The following is a 23275-nucleotide window of genomic DNA, read 5'->3' as shown; positions in this document are numbered from 1 at the left end:
ACATATTCTACTTGACTGTTAATGTAAAATAGCTGCCTTTATTGTCCTGTTTAGTAATAAAGACTGAATTGAGGTAATCTGGGAAACACATTCTTTAATTTGGGCCAACAACAACCCCTTCAAAATCTGTGTGTTGTCTAAACCAACCTGAGTGAGTGGCCTCCTCTTGACGTTTTCCATTGTAGACAACCATCTTGCCCTTGAAGAGGTTCAGAAAGCAGGGTGGTTCCCTACCTTGCAAGACACGCACCTAAATAAATGGACAAACAAAAGGACGAGCGTATATGTGATTTCGAACCTCCACAATTTCTGAAACAGCACTTAGTAAGTAGTATTCCAGTCCCAGCCGTCATTCCCAATTGATGGACGAAAGTTGCATGTGTACTCAAACTTCCTCTTGCACAGAGCAAAAGAAGAAAGGGTGTATGCACTCGTGCAATTAGAAGATACATAAAACTTGCAGGGTCTGTAATTCATTCACCTAAAATAACTCAAAGCAAAAGACATCTTTTTATTCTCAGTCGATGCATTGATGCTCCCCGGTCCACTCCTGAAATTTTTTTGTCCATGATCAATCCCTTTGCCTTCAGTATTGAAGGCATTGCAAGCTTTTACATCAGAGCTGTGATGCACGTGGTTTGCAGTGTGTTGTACATAGAACATTATCATAAACTGGCGCATGCCTATCATCCTCGTCTTGCTTCACACCTATAACAAGTGCCCCGATTTGTTTGGCAAGGGATCCAATAACTAGGCTCGTGTGAATATTTGCGATGTGCAAATATAAGCGTTTCCAAATATGAATATAATAGTACCTAGCGAAATAATTCAATACGAATTTTGAATAGCTAGTATTCAAACATTCGAATCATTCGTAAGGACAGATATGTAAAACATGACCAAGACCCTTCAATGGTACAACTTGGTTAGAGTGGGATAGCTAAAACTAACTATTGTCGTTGCACTAGTCCTGTCGTTAATTTCACCGTTACCCGGGTTCAAAAGTGAGCACATGTTTATTTGAAAGGCGATAACGTCATTTATGCCCATCATGGCCTGAACAGAGAAGACCAGACAACATTCAGAGAGACTGTGGTACTGCTGGCATACAGAAATAACCAGGCCACTGAGCTCACAAGAAGTTCACAAATGCCACAATGAGCCTCAGGCCCCAAAAAAAAGCACGATCCTTTGAAACACTAAACGGCATGGAGCTGCACTTTATTCAAGTATCGCCAGAACTGCTTTAAGATACCTTCGCACTACCGCTTCGGAAGTACCCAGTGAGTGCACATTTTAAAACACAGAAAACAATGATCACAGCGAGAGAGCCTGAAGCCAGGTCATGTGGAACAGCTTGTTTTTCTGCATAATTTGTAGTCTTTACTAAGCAGTTATTCATCACACTATTGGCTCGAGGACACTAGCTGATTGAATTTTTTCTTTCATTTTTGAACAAAATCTTTCGTATTCAATAATCACTTCGATATTATATGCTTTTAGCCACTATTCGGCACTATACGATACAAATTCTATTATACAGAAACTTTTCCTATTCGCACACCCCTTGTGGATATTTGAGCATTTCGAATATTCGAACAAATATAAACATATTTGAATTTGCTTTTATTTTCATTATATTTATTGGAAATTTGAAGGTACAGTCCAACCCCATCACAACGAAACTGACGGGGCATGGAAAAAATTTTGTTGTAGTGAAATAAAAAAAATACAGCTGATCTGAGCTAACAAAACAAAGGAACGTTTATTCTCAAAATTCAAAAAGTGTCCGCTGCTTCCAATTTTTTCCCAGCAATAACGCAACGCGATTCTCACCCACACATTGCGAGGCCATGGTGAAAAGCATGCTGAAATAAGGCCTACAACCGCTTTCGTAAACGAACCAAACAGCTGCATTAACATATTAGCACCAGCAGCTGTCCGCCTTCAAAGCATCTGTCAACGCTGAGATGGAGGCAGGGTATCCTGGAGCGGCGACTTTTGCCTTATTCTATACCATCTTTATCATCCACCACTCGCGGCTAGCTGATTTTATTGATAATGTGGACGAACAGGTGCTCTGATTAGTTACCACAATGGCCAAGCGCGAACGAAATGATACGCAATGGCATCGAAAAAGGCATTGTTAGGTACAGCTGCGTGGAAAAAAACCACGAACTGAGCGACTGAGCTTCAGCTTCAGATCGTCTGTGGCTCAAAAGCAAGCCAGTGGCAAAAGCAGGGCAGTCTCATTGCCATTGCTATTGAGTGATGGCAGCGCCCGTGCTTGCTGAACAGCGGCGGTTTCTGGTGGTGCCAACGCGTATTTTGAAGTTCTGAAAATGCATCAAAATGTTAAAGACTGTGTTTACTCTATAGCAATAAATATTTCAACCTGGAATTGCATTGCAAAATTTAGTTGGAGTGGGACGGCAGAAGAAAAAGTGTTCATTGTGGCGACAATACTTATGCATTGACTTCTATAGACTGCCGAAGGGGACGGCGAATTTTTCGTTGTAGCCGAAATTTCGTTGAAGCGGCGTTCGTTACAGCAAAGTTCGACTGTATTCAAAATGAATGAATAGGTGCAGCAATGCTTTTGTTTGGGCTAGTTGATGTATACTCGCTTTGGCATACCGTCATAAAGTTGGAAGTTTGAGCCTGTGCTGTGCACATATCTTCCTTGACAGTTTCTTTAGAGCAGCCATGCATTATGTTCCAACAAATAAGTGTATGTTGACTCCCACATAACCCTTTTGCCTCTGCAAAGGTGGCTGTATACCAGTGGAGGGATGCTGTACCATGAATATATACAATAAATACGCCTTTCGAAAAAAAAAAAAAAAATCCGCACTAGCGCAAAGCCCCACTTCAAAGTTAAATGAACATGTTACCCACACATTCGATTCTTCCTTTCTTTTAAGTTTAAAAGCTGGTTATCCCGGCTGATATGCTTGAAGAATAGCAAACTTTATTATAAACCATAACATATCTCAAGGTTATCACTTGCATTCTACTGAAAGTCAAATCCTGCAACTATTTAAAGGTTGTTTGCACTTTCTGTGAACTGAAAAGAATGGCGTTTGCACATGACAAATGTGGTTATTTTTTTTATAATACGCGATACATGCTATTCGAAATCAATTTGAAGTTATTCAATTTATATTGATATTCCATTCGAATTCGCTTTGAACCTAAAATTCACTATTCCCACAAGCCTACAAACAACTCTGATCGAGGAGAAAACGGGTACAAATAATAAAAGAAATTATTGGAAAAAAAAAATCGTGTTTCATACTGCAAGAGTGAAGCAATGAATGTGATGGCAACAAATTTTAATGTTATGTGAAATAAGGCTGGTAGCCAGCTTTGTTAAATCCAGACTTCCATAACTCTACAGAACATTGGTAAAGGAAATATCGGCCCCTTTAGGGACAGAAGTGGATTTCACACAGTCTCTTCAGTGCAGTATGTAGAGAGAGCCGTCTGATGATGTCTGCTGAAATAGCGCATGTGCCAGCGATTGCCGCCACTCCCTGGTCAAAGTTCACAGTTGCTGCTCGTAAGAATATTCATCGAAAAGGAATGATTGAATAGGGATCGGTCTTGGTCAAAAAAGAATCATTCTACATAGAACAGGTTAAACAGGGAGCTGCTTGAGTGGCAGCTGTTGAACTGAGAACAGTGACAATCCCTGTTCAATTTTATCATCACTTCAATGACTGCGCAGTGGCTTATATAGTTATGGTGGATGACAAAGTGAATGTGGGAGAAATGCAAACTTTTTAAAAAATACACTAAGAAAGATGTATAAAACAAGCCAGGTAGCCCAATTGCCATCTCACTAAGTGAAGGGTTTTAGTTTGGACAATTATTTAATGGGCATCTAAATTTAAGCATGTGAACACTTTTGTATTTCATTTTTTCAAGTACTGTCCCCAAAGCTGTTAATCAAACCTTTGACCTTGTGCAGAGTGTCAGAACCCAAAAGCAAGCAAAGCCACCGCAGCAGGTGACATGCATTCGTATGTGTGAAGTTGGGCACAAGAATGTGTTACTGAGAAAGCCACCAGACTTGCTGCACTTGAAAACATTTCTGATAGCACTGAGCATCACTGTGCAAGCTCGAAATCTGCAGTACTTGTAGATGTATACTCAAACCTCAAAATAACATAACTGGATATACCGTTTTTACTCACGTATTGAACCCACTCGCATAATGAACCCATCCCCTACCTTGGTCCTTGGAAAAAAAAAAACGCAAGCTTTTTTAATGTATCTGTTCATTTTGTTTCAGTATGATAGCCAGTGCCATTCAGGGTCGAAACAACGTTAAATCGAACAATTATATCACGAAATAACACTGCATTAAAAGTCAAAACAGTTTAGCAACTGTGCTAAAACATTTGCGAGCAGCGCGAGCGCGGAAGAAGTCAATAAAAATTTGAAAAGTCGAGCCTTTTGCGGCAAAGCGCCATCTGTCAAATGCACGAGAAACCTCTTTGCTGATCGTGCCACAGAAGCACAGTGGCACAAAAACAAAGCAACAACAAAGAGCGTGGCCTCCAAAATGGTGGGCGCACGACATAGAAACACGCCACGCGCCCGCCATCTCGGAATACCATGCAAAGGCCAACCGCGACAACGGCGTGTCGTGCACACGCAACTTCTACCGAACCGCTTGTGTGCCGCCATTCGACGCTGCGCTTTTGTTCTCTGGTTTGTCGTAAACTTTTTTGGGACACCTGCTGCGCAGATAGCGTTCGGCCGGTGCGCTAGCTACACAGCAGGTTACAAACAGCATGCAGTGTAGCATGGAAACCAAGCGGCTGAACGACACTTCAGCGTCTATTCATGCGCTTTCGTTATGGGAGGAAACTAAAAGAGCTTATGGATACAAAAAAAAAAATTGACGTGCATTTCTTGGACCAAAACAAGCAAAGCCGTCACGCGTAAATTTTGCTGTAATAACTCTCTTGACTTTTTTTTCTTCTGCGCAATGAACCCTCCCCCCAAATTAGCATCAACTTTTCTGAAAAAAAGGTGGGTTCATTACGAGAGTAAATACGGTAATGAAATACTATCGGTTGTAATATTTTTATGAAGCACAGTCTTGCAATGCATACAGTGTTAGGAATATACATTTATGATGAATTCCTCGAATATATAACAAACTTAATTTTGTGTAAGATAAAAGTTGTTATAACAAGGTTTGACTGCATAACTTGAAAACAGAATGTTGCTAACTCACGTGAGGTCCCCGTTCTTCATCTAGTTCAACGGTGAGCAAGGCAGAAGCCCCTTGCTCGGTAACTGTGGAATCCCGGCCATGCCAGAAGAAGTAAGCACATCGCTCCCTCCCTGCGGCCACGTGCCGTGACCTCTGCCCGGACAGGTGGCGCCCTGTTGAGCGCAGAGATAACAGTTCACACGTCAGCTAATTCGCCTGTACCACTACCAGGTTCTCTTCTTTGTTCCTCACAAAAATTATGAAAAAGTATGCGACAAGGGCAGTTTTAGAATGACATGGGCACTCTAGCGCAGCTGCAACCATTGCCACCATCTTGATTTTTACTATTGAAGTATAACTTCTCTACGTCAAGGTCTTACAGCCAATATATTTACATACGATCACGGCTTGCAAAACAATGTACAGGGTTCGTCCCAAGTTCCCCGGCCACTATCCCATGTATTGCTACTGAAGCATGGCCTGAGAACTTTTGACAGTCCCTGTAAATCACTGACTTATCTCGAGTAAAGTATGGTGTACATCTACAAATCAATCACCGTAAACTTCCAAGCAATCATCCCCACTTGAGCAGGCGCCCCTCTAGCTTCACTAATGCTCTCAAGTTTCCATGCCATTGTGCGAACTTCCCGTCGTTTGATCACGCTGCCTCTGTTTTTCGCGTTTTTACATCATTGTAACATGTCGTGCAATAAGCGAGAGCCAAAAGAATTCTGAGGAAATCCATGCACATTGTCGACATCTTGAATTTTAAAATAGTTTCGGAAAAGCACCCGCCCTCCACCTTGGCAGTTTTTGAAGTTGCTGAAAGGGCGGCACTTTCTTTTAATATTACAGTACGTATGCGAACCAAGGTCTCAGGCTCCAGGTGCTTTTTCTTTCACAGCTCTTCAATATAAAAACAATCTAAAAAAATAAATTCCGATAACTTGCCTGTTTGAGACACAGTATACTGCCACCGAACAACATAGGTGTCGCCGCTGTGAAACTGGCCATAACTTGAATCTGGAAATGTCTTGTGCTCATATTCCATTATGTGCCAAACCTGAAAAAGGACCAAATTTATCAGTACTTAGTAATTCAGTGAAAGCATCGCGCTATGCATGTCACATGTTTATATCGAGCCTTGTCCAGATCACCTGCTTCACAAAAGTCGCAGACAAACTGACGGTATGGTGCATTTAAAAGTACAACGTAATACCAGAAGTTTGAAATCACTTGATTTCGACTAACCAATCATTAAAAAAGATTAGCTGGTCATGGCAAAGTTACACCTATGTGAGTTAGGATAAGCTCCTTCATATTAGAGTTCCTAGAATTTCACAACAATTACCTGGAATCACAGTTCTTGCTCTGATCATGTTTAGGATAAACCCAAGTAACGTCAACTTTCGGTGCATTGGTATGCCCACATTAACGACACATCTCACAAGAACTTAGCTTCTTAGCTTTGTGCTATGTGTTAAGTTCAAAGTGTGGCCAACTGCACTCATGGAACATAAATAACACACAGTGAATGAGATCAATAACATACTGTCGCCACAGATGCATTGGCGAATCAACGAGAACGATGAGGTAAAAAATTAGGCTTTATCCTTTTTTTTTCATCATTTATGATTGACTAGTACAACAAACATGTTCATGTCTCGAGCAACAGCCATGACCAAAATATCGCACAGCAAGTGCAAGCACGAGTGCTTATACGCGATAGCATATTTACGGGCAAAAAAAGAGCACAATTTTTAAATTAGTTGAACCATATGTTTACAAAGTGCCTGTCAATTCTGAACTATCAGTCTGCAATTATTGTGCACTGCACTAAGCATGTTATCGAGAATGTCTTTAAAGGGGGCTCTTTTGTTCGAACTTGGGTCTTAAATTCTCTCGTGTCAGTAGAATTTGCATTAAAGGTCCACTGTTGTGTAGATGTATTGCCATATACACAATTACATGAGTAGTCAAACTTCAGAACACAAAGTTTTAACATGAAGTTCTGAAAAAAAGAAAGCAAAACCTTTCAAAATGCTTAAAGCTTTACCTTTATTGCTATTGTGTTTATGTAATACTGTCTGCGTTCAAGTGAGTCGTAGTACTCGAGTCCTCGTCCAAGATGGGATCCCGAAAGCTCAAGGTCTGGCTCATTGGGACGTCTTTCCAGCAGCTCCTTGGCATCACATGGCTTTAGCTCCGAATCAAGGGAGTCGGCCTGTGGTGTAAAGGGGAGAAACATCAAAAACTTGTTCCATTTTAGTCTCCCTCAAAAGTGAGCAGACTCTTAGTAATCACAGCAACATGAAAGTAGGCTAACAGTTGATAGTCTGTGTAGTCTGTGCTTGTACAGTCTACGTCTACTTGTACTTTGAACCTTTTCGAAAAAGCTAGTAACCACTACGAGAGACTAAGCGGAGATACAGAGAGCAGCATACAATGAATGGCTGAAAGCAACCCACCTTGCTATCTTCCTGGGCTTTGTTTTTGACACGAATCAGTTTCGCATCATCTGGCCAGTCAAGGAACTTTTCTTTGAAGAGAACAGGCTCCATGTGCTGGTTCACCTTGGCGAACAACGTCCAGTTGGGTCGTACATCACTTGCCATAGATTTCTGTTCCTCAGCTCCTACAAAAATTGAACAGTAAAATGTTTTTTCCGTGTAAACTATGCAGAAATGCTGTTTTGGATAAGTACAGTTTTGAAGCACCAAACTTGAGAAAGTTCACTTCATCAACCAAAAAAACAAAGTTAACTGTTCGCAATTGTTAGACAACTGTCAGCATTACACTGGGTCACTGGCATGGTTGACTAACTGTGGACTCGAAGAACGATGAGCGTTGGACAAGAGAAAATGTCAGTGCTGTGTAAAATATATCAATAGTATGAGTGCGCCTGCTTACAAACAGAACTTTTATATTACACATTCTTAAGGATGTTATATTCTGCTTTCAGGTGACACAGTGAGCATCAGGCTTTTGGCACTAGGTGCCCCAAGATGAAGTTCCGCCAGTGGAGGTTTGTTTTGTTATAATTTTTCTTATTCGCAAACTCCCAGTCACTGCCGCAGCCCAATCACACTTTCAGAACGCTTTCTATCCAGCCGCCATTCCCAGCTACGCAAAATCCACTGGCTTCTTATTAACTCTCTGGAAAATTTTTCCAAGCCAACGATTTTATCGCTAACTCAATAATTTAGCCGCACAGCACACGTAAAGCAATGACATTAGACCAAGCAGTGAATACTGTAAAGGGTCGGAAGGAGGATTAAAAGAGCGCCGCTCTCCCGTCAGCTCTGGCGCCGGTCACAACAGCTTCCCCATCGTCAGATGAGTCGCCGAGGCCATCAGTCACCGCTGCTGCTCGAAGGGACGACGAAAGGGTCCGTAGTTGAAAGTCAGGAGCTCGCCTTTGCTTGCCACATGGTCAGGGTAATTGCCGAAATCTTCGACAGCGTCTGGCAGACTGGGCGCCGAAGGTGTTGAGAGCCTCCCCAGCAGACCGGCTTACGCACAATGGCGTCTGCCCAGACGAATTGCCGGGCCAAACGTAACAATACCAAAAGTAACCCGACTTGCTAATTGCAACTGTAGACTATGGCACCTCTGCAACTATGGCACCTCTGTTTCGTATCTCCAGTTGCTTCGTAATGGACAATGTCTTTATAAAAGTGGCAAATGCCTTTGGAAATGTGCAGTAATGTGAAAATCTGTTAGCCATGCCCGTAATCATATTTACAAAGATTATGATAAGGAGATAAGTTACGTGGCACAACTCTGCAACAACAACTAGTATAGGTCATGCTTGCATAAATCGAATGAAAAATAGACGTCCCAAACAAGCCTTACCAGCTCTTGGAAAAAGTGGGTTGATGTCGCAGTCTGAGTAGTCAAAGCCTGCCTTGCACTGTTCTTCGGCCAGTCTGACAGAGAGGTCTCTCATTTCACTCGGAACAAGCTTTCCAAGCCACACATACACTTCACTGCCAAAGTTGAACACGTAAGCCTGCAGACACAGAGAAAAAAAATATCGAAGTGGTAGACATCACAGTCCAACCCACTTATAACAATCCAAAATATAACGATCTATCGGAATGTAATGACCATATTTCAGTGCACTTTCCTGTGCTATCCCTGTGTGTGATTTTCCTGTGCTACTCTTTGAAACTGAGTCCACACACAGCGAACATTTTTTAAATCCTCCTACTTTTATAACGAACACTTTCCACACGGTCGCGTAAAAATATGGCGCATAGGAAATATGGCGCCAAAAATGTTAAAACAGACATTCTAAAGCATGTGATAGACGAGCACTCGCGTGTCCACCGCTGCAATTAACTTGCCAACAAGATGTAAACCACGGCGAGCACTGCACGCAGCTTTCGGACATTGCGAGCGATGTCGCTCCCTTTCCAGACATTTTTTCACCGGCAGAACGGAAGTCAGAAAAAGAAAAGAAAAATGAAAACAACTAGCAGGCTGCATAAGACTTGCAGTCAGCTTTCACGCGGCAAAACTTTTCTGACAGCATTCTCGTCATCTATGACCGCCGACGATTAACCAACAATGCCTTCGAACGCAAGAAGCCATAAATGTGAGGAGCGATAACTTTTGTCGCATAAAATTTCACTGCGACACTCAACTCTCAGACACCACAATGTGCCGCAAAAGGTTTTCCACCTTTCGGTAACAAAAGAGACCAGTCGATTATAGTAACGACTTTGGCATGATTGTGCGGTGTCTGTGTGTACAGCTGCCGACGAATTTTTCGGATTCCTAAAGTTCAGACTTGTTGGATGTTTCTGACTTCACAAATGCACTGTCAATTCCCATCACACTGACGCATTGTCGTGAACAATTTTCGGACAAATTCATATTCTTAAGTTAGATTTTCTGGACTAAATCTATTGTTTCGGGCTACGCCGCTTGATTTTTAAAGCCGCCATGTCCGATATTTTTTGTTGGCTTGGTCGAGTTTGGTCTGCAGTGGCTAGCTGTGTGGCCTCCAAGACTAGAAGCGTGCACATTCATGTTTCTGAGGCCATGTCTGATCTTCTTTGGCAGCCAAAATGGCAAAACTTTTCTTTTTCAGTCAGCCTGATCATCATTATTACGCCGGTAGGTTGTTCCCTTTTTCTAGGCATTTGTTTTTGCGGTCGTCATTGGCACGTGCCCGTGCTAGTGGTGTGCCAATTGTGCGACTATAAACCACCAGTTCAATTGGTTTGTTTATGGTCGAATTCCCCATAGGAACCAGTCGCCAGTGATTCCGAGAGGAGAGCAGTTGCCAACGGGTCCCAGTTGGAACCCACTAGCAACTGGTCCAACTGGGGCTTTGACCATAAACCACTTTAAGGGTCCCGGTTGTTTCCTGTTCAAATATTTCATCTGGGGAGCGATGGCGAGCTTGTTGAAAGCAATGAACATGCCATTTTGACTCATTGCTGACAACCTTATCAGTCTTTGCAGATGGCTCATCAGCGGAGTGACGGCGGTACTAGCGAATTATGCTGCAGTTCACAAATTCGACATCACCGCATTATGCGAGTCCACTAGCACGTTGCTCGCAAAATTTTTCGTTGTGTATAACAGGCTACTCGCCGCACCCGAGCATGGTCCTGAGTGAAGCATGTGCAAAAAACGCGCAAACGTGAACATAAATTAGACTGCAAGCGAACTGGCATGCGACAGCGAGAACTGAGTAAGCGACATGCCGCACGAAAATAGCCAGGGATGATTGGCTTCACGTGGCGGTACTGAGCTTAAGTGGGATGGCTCGAATTTATTGCGAACGTGGTTGAATGCACTTGTGAGGAAACAGCCGTCATTTAACACACGAAAAGGCCTAACTTGTCAGCAGAGTGGTTGTTGGCATTTTTTATTATAAATACTTAGGGAAAAAAAATGTTTTGCCCTCCAAGTAGATGTTTTTATGGGCAGGTCCATATACAACAAACTACTAATATAACAACCATTTATCGCAGCACTTTCGAGTTCGTTATAAATACTGCACTCTGTACATGCCACTGTTATAATGTTCATCACACTTGGAAATATTAGTACTTGCAGAATGCAGATTGGCTTTAAGTAAGCGGAAATGAATGCGACGGATGCGACGCTCTTGTGTCGCGTGCACTCCAGACACAACATAAGGGATGTCTTACTGCTGCTCTCAGTAGTGGAGATCTTAAGAGCATTCTCTACTGAATCAATTAAAGTCATTACCTTGTCAGGCTGAAGCATTTCAACTCGTGGCTGCATGCCCCAATATTTGTCGCATGGAACAAGGGCATCTCCTTCCACAGTGTAGACCATGTTGGTGTCCACAACAGCTGCTTCAAACCACTGAAAAAAAAAAAAAAGCCGAGGCAATTGGTCTATGATGAATTGTTGAAGATTGCACTCATGTCGTTTAAAAGTTCAGGTCAGGTATGAGCGGCGAGTTTTTCCAATAACCTGCCATCTCCCATCACTTACAATTTATCCCTCCCCTCAGGAAGTTTGGACCATTTCAGTCATATATGTTACGCTGGTGACTCGAACATTTTCAATTCCTTGCTTGTATCATTGACATAAACGGAATTAGAGGTTTCTTCACGGCTTTAGCGTTGCAAAAAGAATAGGTTTATCACTATACACCTATGTTAGAATAGAATCAGATGAGAGCAGGCAATGACATTCTATCAAGAGCATAGGCATGCTTTAGCAAGCCAACATTCATTTGCTTACCAAGTCCTCACCGGGATCACCAGCAGGGTTGCAGTCATCAGCAGTACCCCCAAGCAGCTTAAAGAAAGCTTGGGCCTCTTTAGAGTTTTCCTCTTTTTCCTCATCTATGATCTTGACCTCTGAGGTACCTTTGAAGTGCAGATCCTTCCTGGATTGTATGCTTTGAGCCACGTCAGTCGCCTGTCAACATTTAGCACATTTTTCAAGTAAGTGGCTGAAAAACAGCAATGTTCGTGAATGTTTCAGTTCATGCACAGCCATACACAGTGCGTAGCTGTTTTTCAATCTTGTGGGCCCGAGTGCAGAAATTACGTGCAACGTGCATTATGGGAGACCCAACTCGAGCACGGGTCACTAGTACACCATGACAAGAAATAATGCCTATGTCAGAATCTGTGTTTTCTTCCAAAGTTAGGTATACTTTACTGGTTAAAATTCATACCAACACATACTTTCCAGGCTTTTAAAATCTCTGAGAGTTTCTTGAGGCACTGTAATTGTATTTAGTGGCCACAAATGGCAGTAAAATGCCTTGGAGAAACTCAACGTTATCCTAAACAGTTAAGTGGCTCTTAGCATAGCAGCGATGGCACTAAATGCTAGAACACTCGTATACGAGTTCTATATCGGAGTTTAGACTGCAAATTGAAAGAGTTTGTAAAAATGCTAAGGAGGAAATCGCAGTGGTCCACATAAAAGCAGTACTACATGCAGGTCGAACCTTCAAAAAGCAGTAAATGCAGGTGAAGCATTCAAAACACTCGCTGAATGGACAGATATGTGTACCGCTAACCTTTGCTCTTTCGATGACATTGCTGTGGCGACCAATCCAGCAATACACAGTAGTAGGCGTCACGAGCACAAAGACATCTCCATGGTTGAGAGAGGAGACGGACGGCTCCACCAAGCGCGTCTGCACATGCCGCCGACCTTTAACCTGAATCAACATGAGGTCACGGTTGGGCAGCAAAGAGCTCGTGTCATCCGACTTCTTGAGCTGCACTCGACGAAAGTCTTCCGTACTGGCCAGCCCCGCCAAAGCAGAGAGAGCCAAATCTGATGTTTTGGCCACTGTGAAAGAAAGCGGAGGATGTTTTAGAATTGGCAAGAAGTATGCTGGATCTGTGAAGAAGACATGTGAAAGAGGTCATGTGAAGGAGCTGCACACTCCGAGCCAGAAGCCACTTGCAGCCAGCAGTAATAATTTTTTTTGTTCAGCACTTTAAATGGTCAAGTTTTGCTAGCCTTTTCTGTTAAATTCACAGGTATTTCAAATTTGCAATTTCGTACAGCACATATTATATGTCTGCACTATATTAAACGAACATTTTCATGCGCCCCGAAATTCTGTTGCAGTAGACATTAAGGCCTTCAACAAAAAACAGGAGTCTCAAACTCATCTCGGCTAGCGAGCCACAGTCCCGAAATTCAGTCCAACAAGGGCTGGACCAATGAAGAAACTCTGAGAATACAACAAAATTACACATAATGTCGCCATTTCAACGAATGCCTTTAGGTCTTATATGCAGAGCATTTGATGCAGGTTTGAAGAAAGATATCGATAGTTATTTGCAGAGTGACGGAAAATTCTGAAATAGAGTTTTTGTTTTATCGTGATGTTTCCACATATAGCGACTACTGGGGTGCCTCAGGAACAAAGAAATGCTTGAGACCAGTCATTTCTGTAGATACCCTAGACAAAGTGTTAAAATAGCAATAGATGAGAAAATAATGTGAATACCATTTAGCAAATTCAGTAAAGCTTGCTCTTTGTAAAAACGCAGGCCGTGCGATCGAGACCCGTGATCGGCAAACAATTGCAAAACAAAAATCGACACAAGCATATACTAGAGTTACGGAGTTGTAGTTCTTCAAGAAAACCTAAAAGTTCAGCAAAAATGAACATGTAAAAAAAAACACAGTTTCAGTTCAAGGAGCTTTGCAAGGTATGCGAAGTTTCAAAATTACAGAGCTTTTGTCTACAATGGCAAATAGACCAGCTGCTAGCTATGACTCACAGATGTCTAGAATCATCTCCTCTATCATCAGCCTGTTTAATCAGTAGAAGTACTTACATTTTTCAATGTTCATTCGTTTCAGCTCCTTCTCAGCAACATCTGTGCGTACTTCAACATACTCTGTCTGAATGTCAGTACGAGAGGCGAGCTTCTTGAGTGGGTTGCCTTTGGTCTGCCTTTTTCTGCGAACACTGATCTGTTTCCTCTGGCCAAGCCTGTACATGACGAACGTCGAATGAATTTCAGACCCCTAAATGCGATATGCATCAAACACTGTCACACGAAACTTTGTACAGATGACGAAAGACCCCTCTACCACCTGTTCTCTGGAACAACCTGTGCACCACTGTATACTACAAGAATAAAAAACAGACATCATGCAATACAAGTACGGGCTAACAACTGGAATGTTACCAATGCACTAATTTTGCAAAAACATTTTTCGGCTACAGGACAGCACGCCATGTGCAGTGGAACTTCAATTATACATCCACCGGTTTCGCGATGACTCGCTTTTAACGACAGATCTGTCCCAGCAAAATACACTTATAGGTATTGTATTAAAAATATTGGTTATGCAATGCATTTTTAAGCCAACCCTGCATTCGATAACAACTTTCCCATTCCGTCCGAAACAAAAACCCACCTTTACTTGCATCGAACGTAGGCCAAATACAAGTGCAAAACACTGTTAAACCTGTTTATAATAGGCACGCTCGAGGCAGCAATTCTCGTTTTTTATGATTTGTCTTTTATAAGCAGAGTACCACTTATGCTTTTTCTTATTAACCCATATTTTACTGTGGGCACAGTAGAGTCTTTTATACCCATTAGACATATCAATGACTCTTGTAAAGGGGTTCAACTGCATGAACTTATGCTCCCCTTGGTTAAGGATCAGAAAAAGAGAAATTGAAACAAGATGTCTTTTTAGAATGGCAAATTTATTCTCCTGGCGGTTAATGCACTTCTGTATACGCCTCGATTGCAGGAGTACGTATGGTCATTACGTAGAAAAGCTCCGTCCAGGCTAGGTTCAGTTGGCAGAAAAGCTCATTTCTGACATCTTGACATTTTCATGTTCTCAGTCTGTGCAAACAATTCCTGGCTGACATACAGCCGATCTCCTGCCTTGGTTTGTAACACTCGCAACCACAAGCTTGAGCACGCAAAACGACCCAATGCAGCTATTTTCCCCGTGCGAAGCAACTGTCACTTGACGTCAACGTTCGTTATAATAGCTAGACATCACACGTCAACATTCGTTATAATAGCTAGACATCACACGTCAACGTTCGTTATAATAGCTAGACATCACTAGTGACACTTTACAAGGCAACAAATCACAATGCACACAACTCTGTTGAGCATGAAGACATTCTATGCAATCTTGCAACTCAGTCCGTCGCCATTATGTGATGGCAATGGCACTGTGTCTAGCTCTTCCGACGAGAGACTGTTGGAAACACTGTTTGGGTTTCGCACGCAGGCAATTTTCGGACTCCATTTGTCAAGAGAAAGATGCGTGTTGAATTTGATTTTTTGAAGTTGAGAATAAAGATTTGCTCACACCTGCTTCAACAAAGTAATGCTACCATTGGCCAGAACAATTTAATCTACCTTCCTTGGAGAGGCACAATGGCGTGTAGTGGGCTTATTCAGGCGGTCTGTACCCGTTTTTTGTGCAGGGCTGTTTCACTGCCTGCATTATTAGTTTTTCGATTAAACAATGCCCGGATTATATGACTGTTTTGTGTAGTCTGCTGAAAGTTGTATAATCGGTGTTCTACTGTGCTGTGCAGTTTTTTCGTATCATTTTTTAAACTGGATGCTTACGAGTTAACTGAAAACCAATTCAAACAAATCGAAGTTTTCACAGAGACAGGTCATGCTTCGTTACCTTACATTGCCCTTGTAAAAAGTGCTTCTCTAAGTCAAATATTGCTCTTCTAACAACGACAGCTAATCCTAGTGCACAATTCGTTTTCAAACAGACGATGTCTAACTTAAACTAATGACTGAGTAAAAGAAAAAAACATATCTGCTGCCTTACTTGACATTGTCAGATACAATGGCATCAAAAGCTTCTTCACTGATATCAAGTTTGTCCTCTTTGGATGATGGGAGGACGCTTTCAAAGAATGAGCTGAATGTTTCGTTGTCAGCCTTCGGAATCAGAATGCGTGGCCTCTCTTCTTCCTCGGCTTTCAAGCGGGACAGTTCTGCAAGTGCACCATATCAGCTTGACATCACTTGAAAATTAAACCGCAAAATTATCATCACAAGAGCACTGAAAAATGAAGAGGTCTGTACAGCAAGGAAACTCAAAGCAAACATGTAGTAACCCAAATCGTTAAGTTTATTTTGTTTATAAGACATTGCCAGACCTTTACCAACACTTGAACCCAAAAATATGCACTATATAGAAGAGACATTGCACATGCTTTTCATTTATAATGACTATATACATAATCGGTCTCAAAATCCCTTGCTTTCATGTTGCAGATGCAATTTATGTTCAGACATTGGAGATATTAACCCACTTTATTGCAGGTACAAGTTCTAGTATTAGACTGCCCAATACAGCTGGTACTTCATACATTTCTGCAAAATATGTTGAGCAATTTTTACCAATAAAGGTCATCAGTGGCATGACTATAAAGCATTACCCAAGACTTTCACAGAAATAACTAGAAAATGCCTAGAGGCCACCATGACACTGGCTTTAATGCAGTTTTGCAAGAAGAAAATTATTTTATTACCGATTTTTATGAACGGTAACTTTTTGCACATTCATGAAGAAACAAAAAAATCAATTGTGGCTCACCTTCTGCAGCATTCGGCATGGACTTGCTCTTGAATATTGTAGGCAATACTGGTGTCCCTTGTTGGTGAATCCGACGGAGAACTTCTGCTTTGGAGGCTGCAACGAGCGAAATCATCAGATACAGCCAAAAGAAACTTTTAAAAAGTTGACAAAAGTATTCCACGTACATTACTCTCAGCAAAGCGAAATCTCTTAAATGAAACTGCTACTTAAATGTAACAACTACTTCTAGCATGATTGGTTTTTACTTGAATTATTCTGTCATGTTCACCTCTTAGTAAACAAAACCACTTTTAAATGGAACCACTGTTAAATGAAACCACTGTTAAATGTTAAATGAAACCACTGTTAAATGTTAAATGAAACCACTGTTAAATGTTAAATGGAGCCACTGTTAAATGTTAAATGGAGCCACTGTTAAATGTTAAATGGAGCCACTGTTAAATGGAGCCACCGCGAAACGGAGCCACCGCGAAACGGAGCCACCGCTAAACGGAGCCACTGCTAAACGGAGCCACTGCTAAACAAAACCACCACTAAACTGAACCACTGTTAAATGGAACTATTGCTCAACGCAACAACTGCTAAACGCAACAACTGCTAAACAGGATGTCCGCTAAACGAACCATTGCTTAACAAAATGTCCGTCCGCTAAACGGTATCACTGTTAAACAAAATGTCCGCTGCAAAAACAGTACGTAACAAAACGTTCGCTTGTTGACACTTTTGCTGAACGATAAACAGGACATCCTCTAAGCCAGAAATTTGCTAAACGTTAACAAAACTACTAGGAAACAACACTCTTGGTAAACAAAACTCTTGGTAGACGGCACCCATGGTAGACGGCACCCATAATATATGGAACCACTGGTAAACATTACCCATGGTACACGGCACCCATGGTATATAAAACCACTGGTAAACGAGACCACTGGTAAACGGAAGATGTGGTAAGCCAAAGCACTAATAAACAGAACTTCTTGACAACAGAACATCTGGAAAATGTAACTTTTAGAAAACAACATCAAGTGAAAACAGAATTTGTAAATAAAACACGTAATAAACAAAACACTTAGTAAACAATGCAATTGGAAAAAAGAACACATCTTACACAAAACACTTGCTAAATGGAACACTTGCTAAATGGAACACTTGCTAAATGAAACACTTGCTAAATAGAACACTTGCTAAATAGAACACTTGCTAAATAGAACACTTGCTAAATAGAACACTTGCTAAATAGAACACTTGCTAAATAGAACACTTGCTAAATAGAACACTTGCTAAATAGAACACTTGCTAAATAGAACACTTGCTAAATAGAACACTTGCTAAATAGAACACTTGCTAAATAGAACACTTGCTAAATAGAACACTTGGTAAACGGAAACTGCCATTGCACAAAACTCCCGCTAAACGGAACTCCCGCTGCACGAAACTCCCGCTAAACGGAACTCCCGCTAAACGGAACTCCCGCTAAACGGAACTCCCGCTAAACGGAACTCCCGCTAAACGGAACTCCTGTTAATATTTTTTTGGCCCCTTCAGGTTCCTTTTATTTAAAAACAGTCTACATTATTCATTCTTCCTTTCTCTCTATAGTTGACAAGCATTCTGGAACAGTCAAGTAAAATGCAGATGAACCAGGCTAATATTGCTGGTTGACAAAGGAGCAACGGTTCAGTAACCTAAAAATGGTGATAGTAACACGATATATTATGCAAGCCTAGAATCAATCATTTTTAACCACATCCCATTTCAACAACATTTTTTAGGTAAACTGTGCATTGTTGTGATCGGCCCCCATGTCTGGGCGCCGCTTGGACGCGTGGAATGGTTCCGGCTTCGCAGCGCGTCCTGAGACGTCCAGAATCGGCAACAACACAGCAGTAGTACTGCGAATTCCTTGGAGTCGTCGGCTCGTCTTGCCAAAAAGCCCTTTGGGCACGCACGACCGACAGATTACCGGGGGGGGGGGGGGGCTGTTCGCTGTCTGGGCTGCCTAGAAGGAGTGGTCATTGCTTGGGTCGTCAACATTCAGCGGACAATGAGCCGAGCGCTTTGTATTCATCTTCGGGGACATTCCTCACGTTCCATGGCGCCTTTCCCGAGCGATGTTTCCTCGAAGAGTCATCTCGGCGCGTCCGACTCCCCGTTCTCGCACTGTGCCAGTGGTGTCGTGTATTGTGTGTGTTATACCCTCGCCGGGCAGCGAACTGGGCGGGCCTCTCCTCCCTTCCCAGGTTGGGAAGGAGGCGGTGTGACTTTCTCTCTTCGGGGGCATAAAAACGCGAGCGCAGGACGCTCGGGGAGAGAGCTTCCTTCCATCATCTAGTATGATGCTTACTCCATGTAACACGCTACCTTCAACATCATGTAAAATAGTGTAAATAAATCGTTCAAGTTATCAGCTCCGGCTCCTCGGCCCGTCTTCGCCCTGACCCTTGGATGGCTCAAGGCCCGACAAATTCCCCCAGTCACAACAGTGGATGGCAGCGGTGAGATGATCTGCGCAGGAATTCGACTCCGGCTTGGTGAGTGCACGACCTTTTCTCCTTGAGAGTTGCCAGGCTTAAATTAGTTCTTCCTGGTAACAAGAGTGTTGGAAGCCTGTTCACGGGAACCTTGCTTCAACGCTTTCCCTTGAGAAACTTGTCGGCAGAAAAGTAGCAGCCATGGCTTGGAGAAAGTTGCACAGATCGGACCTAGACGTGATATGCGGGGAATTCGGGATTGATTGCGGGAAACATCTTAAAAAGGCGGAAGTCATCAGGGCTATGGAGGCAAGCAGAGATGACGAGGAGATCGTGGAGTTGTGGGAGGATATAAAAAAAAAAAGGGAAGATCAGGAGCGCGAGCGCCATAAAGAAGAGCAGGAACGCGTGCGCGAGCGCAAGCACGAACTGGATAAGAAGCGCCTAGACTTAGAAATAGCTCGGGCAACTACCTCAGGAGGCGCAACACTCAATGCTCCAGTAAGCAAGGCACCAAAAATAAAAGACCTCCTGAATCCTTTTAAGATGGGAGAGGATATCGGGTTATTTTTGGTCAATTTTGAGAGAAGTTGCGAAGGCAAGTTTGAGCGTGAGTTATGGGCACAAATGCTCTTGACCGTGCTTCCATGCGAGGCAGCGGATGTACTGGCTCGTTTGCCGCGAGATGAGGCGAATGACTACGATATTGTAAAGCGTGCGCTACTAAAGAGGTATCGGCTGTCTGCTGAAGCTTTCCGACGACGTTTCAGAAATAGTAGCAAACGTAGCAGTGAATCATTTGCCGATTTTGCATACAGTCTGAGGTGCAATCTCACCGAGTGGCTTAAGGGCGAGGGAGCTTTTGGAGACCATGACAAGGTAGTCGAGTTGATTTGCACGGAGCAATTCCTGAACGTTCTAAGTGACGAAGCACGCTTATGGGTATTAGATCAGCCCGGGGAAAAGAATTTGGAGCGTACCGCAGAACTGGCTGAAGAGTACACCATGAGGCGTGAGGAAATAAGAGAGCGCAACAAACCCGCAAAGAAACCATACCGTGAGAATTCTAAGCAGTCTGAGCGCAACAGTTATGCCCCTATTGCACCAGGAGGGACGAATGAAAAAGACACGCACGGGGAATCGACCATGAGTGGACGCGCTGGCAAAGAGAAAGAACAGGATAAGAATCGCGACAGAGCATTTGAGGCAAAGAAACCCATTGTGTGCTATCGATGTAATGAACCGGGGCACTTAGCAGTGGGTTGCCGTAAGGAAAAACTCGTTTTCTCCCTTTTTAACCATACTGATGAGAACATGAGGTTACTTGAACCGTACTTAAGAGAGATGACTGTCAATGGGCAAAATTGCCGGGTTCTACGCGATTCTGCGGCCACTATGGATGTAATACACCCATCTTACGTGCCCGCGGATGGGTTCACCGGAGACTGCGCGTGGATCAGACAGGTAGCGCAGGAAGACAGTGTGTGTCTGCCAGTGGCCAAAGTCCTCATCAAGGGTCCCTTCGGAGAACTGGAAACAGAGGCTGCCGTGTCACAAAGTTTGCCGAAGCAGTACGGTTACCTTTTTTCTAACCACTCGGAGGACCTGTTAAGAAAGAAAGGTCTGAGCTTTGGAGAACACACTGTACATGCTCTAACGCGGTCTAAGGCAAAGGAGATCGCAAAGGAGCTCGGCAGTTCCCAAAATAGAGAGGCACAGGCCCCCGACGAAACAAGGGCAGACGCGAATCAGGAGAACGTCCCGAGCGATGGCGAAAGCAGCTTTAAGAGTTCCAGTGAGGCCAGCGAGGAAGTTAACCTTCTTTCCGTGCTACCTTGCATGGGCGGGTTCTTGGAGCTATCGAAAGTAAGCCCGGAGGTTATCGCTGCGGAACAGGCCGAGGATAAAACGCTGCAAAAGTTGAGCGATATGGTGGAGGAGGGGTTGGCGCGGAAGAACGTCTTTTTGCACCGCCGCGCCGGAATTTTGTACCGTCAGTACAAAGACTCGAAGGGGGTGCACTATGATCAATTAGTGGTTCCACAGAAATACCGAGCCAAAGTACTGGAGCTGTGTCACGGTGGCGGGTGGTCGGGCCATCTTGGCAAAAAGAAAACGAAGACTCGTCTACTTAGGGAGTTTTATTGGCCCAATTGTTTCAAGGATACCGAGAGGTATGTGCAATCCTGCGATGTGTGCCAAAGAATAGGCAAAGCACACGACCAGCAGAAAGCGCCCTTAAAGTTGGTGCCACTCATTAGTGAACCTTTCCGCCGCCTTGTCGTGGACGTTGTGGGCCCCCTGCCTGTGACAAAGTCAGGGTACCGCTACCTCTTAACCTTGATATGTCCTGCCACAAAATTCCCGGAGGCGGTTCCCTTGAAGGAGCAGTCATCTGTAGAAATAGTGGATGCTTTGCTTTCAGTGTTTTCGAGAGTAGGCTTCCCGTCAGAGTTACAGAGCGACCAGGGCAGTGTGTTTACTAGCGCACTAACTACCACATTCTTGGAGAGGTGTGGCATTAGGATAATACACAGTTCCGTCAGACATCCTCAGAGCAATTCAGTAGAAGCATGGCACTCGGTTCTCAAAAGGGTATTACGGGCATTGTGCTACGAGAATCGGAAAGATTGGGAAGCATGCTTGCCAGCCACCATGTTTGCCCTGAGGTCTGTGCCGCACGAGGCCACCGGCTTTAGTCCCGCTGAGCTAGTATATGGGAGATCTCTAAGGACCCCACTTCGCATGCTGCGAGAATCTTGGGAAGGGAGGGGTGAGGATCCCACTGTGATCGAGTATGTGTTGGGCTTACTCGGGCGACTTCAGACCTGCAGAGAACTCGTTGAGGCGAACATGACAATGGCGCAGCTTAAAGCAAAACGTCTGTACGATAAGAACGCACGTCAACGTTCGTTTTCAGAAGGAGATCAGGTGATGCTTTTAGCATCATCTAAAGCGAACAAGCTCGCGGTTCAGTGGGAGGGCCCTGCGAAGGTTATGCAGAAGTTGTCGGACACCAATTATGTGGTCAAACTACCGGGAAGGCGGAAAGAGGTAAAGATTTACCATTCAAACTTGATGAAACCTTACCACCAGCGGTCAGCAGTAGTTCAACTCGCGCTTAACGTTCCGGAAGAATTAGAGACAGATTTTCCTTTTCCCGGGCAGGCTTCTGATTCTCAGTCCCTCGACATCTTGCTAGACACGGTCACCAGTAACTCGAATTTGAATGCAGAACAGAAAAGAGAACTGGAGAACCTACTGCGCGAGTTTGAGGGAGTTTTCGTCGACCGGCCAGGAAGAACCGATTTAGTTGAGCACGACATTGAACTAACTTCTAATGAACCCATTCTTTCACGGCCTTATCGCGTGTCACCCAGGCAAAGGGAAATTCTCGCACGCGAGATTCAAAGAATGTTGGAAATTGGTGTCATCGTCCCGTCGGAGAGTGAGTACACCTCCCCTCTAATACTGGTGGAAGCACCCGGGAAGGAACCGAGACCCTGCATCGATTATCGGAAACTGAATGCCGTCACGCGAGACCAGCTGTACCCTATTCCCAACGTAGAGGAGAGAGTGGAAACTGTTAGCAGGGCTCAGTACGTCTCCACGCTAGACCTCACACGCGGCTACTGGCAGGTGCCTATGACCGAACGAGCCAGTAAATACGCAGCGTTTATCTCCCCCTTGGGCACTTTCCGACCCCTGGTCATGAGTTTTGGGCTCAAAAACGCGCCCTTTTGCTTTTCACGGCTCATGGATCGTGTGCTGGCGGGAGCAGAGAACTACGCTGTTCCTTATCTAGATGATATTGCAGTGTTTTCGGACAGCTGGGAAAAACACCTGAGCCACTTGCGGGACGTCTTGACGCGCTTAAGGAACGCGGGCCTCACTGTTAAAGCAGAAAAGTGTCAATTGGGACAGGCGGAAGTAGAGTATCTGGGGCACATTGTTGGGCGAGGATGCCGGCGGCCCCACGAGGTAAAACTTG

General features: G+C 43.6%; 1 protein-coding gene across 4 annotated transcripts in view; it reads right to left on the bottom strand.

Moving 5' to 3' along the window:
- LOC119166252 (uncharacterized) overlaps nt 1-23275 on the bottom strand; it is a 180841-nt gene that overhangs the window by 19803 nt on the left and 137763 nt on the right. For all 4 annotated transcript variants that reach the window (XM_075891645.1, XM_075891646.1, XM_075891647.1 and 1 more), the window contains exons 18-29: nt 16811-16906; nt 16037-16205; nt 14041-14198; nt 12759-13036; nt 11966-12145; nt 11462-11581; nt 9086-9242; nt 7699-7865; nt 7287-7454; nt 6182-6293; nt 5252-5403; nt 148-250 (exon numbers count right to left, since the gene is read on the bottom strand). In XM_075891645.1, coding sequence (XP_075747760.1) covers nt 148-250; nt 5252-5403; nt 6182-6293; nt 7287-7454; nt 7699-7865; nt 9086-9242; nt 11462-11581; nt 11966-12145; nt 12759-13036; nt 14041-14198; nt 16037-16205; nt 16811-16906 — 1860 coding nt within the window. The remainder of the gene's footprint in view (nt 1-147; nt 251-5251; nt 5404-6181; nt 6294-7286; nt 7455-7698; nt 7866-9085; nt 9243-11461; nt 11582-11965; nt 12146-12758; nt 13037-14040; nt 14199-16036; nt 16206-16810; nt 16907-23275) is intronic.

Source organism: Rhipicephalus microplus, chromosome 1 (genome assembly GCF_043290135.1).
Source record: "Rhipicephalus microplus isolate Deutch F79 chromosome 1, USDA_Rmic, whole genome shotgun sequence".
NCBI classification, from domain to species: Eukaryota; Metazoa; Arthropoda; class Arachnida; order Ixodida; family Ixodidae; genus Rhipicephalus; species Rhipicephalus microplus.
The sequence above is the reverse complement of the archived record's forward strand: the minus strand, read 5'-3'. Positions and strand labels throughout refer to the sequence as shown.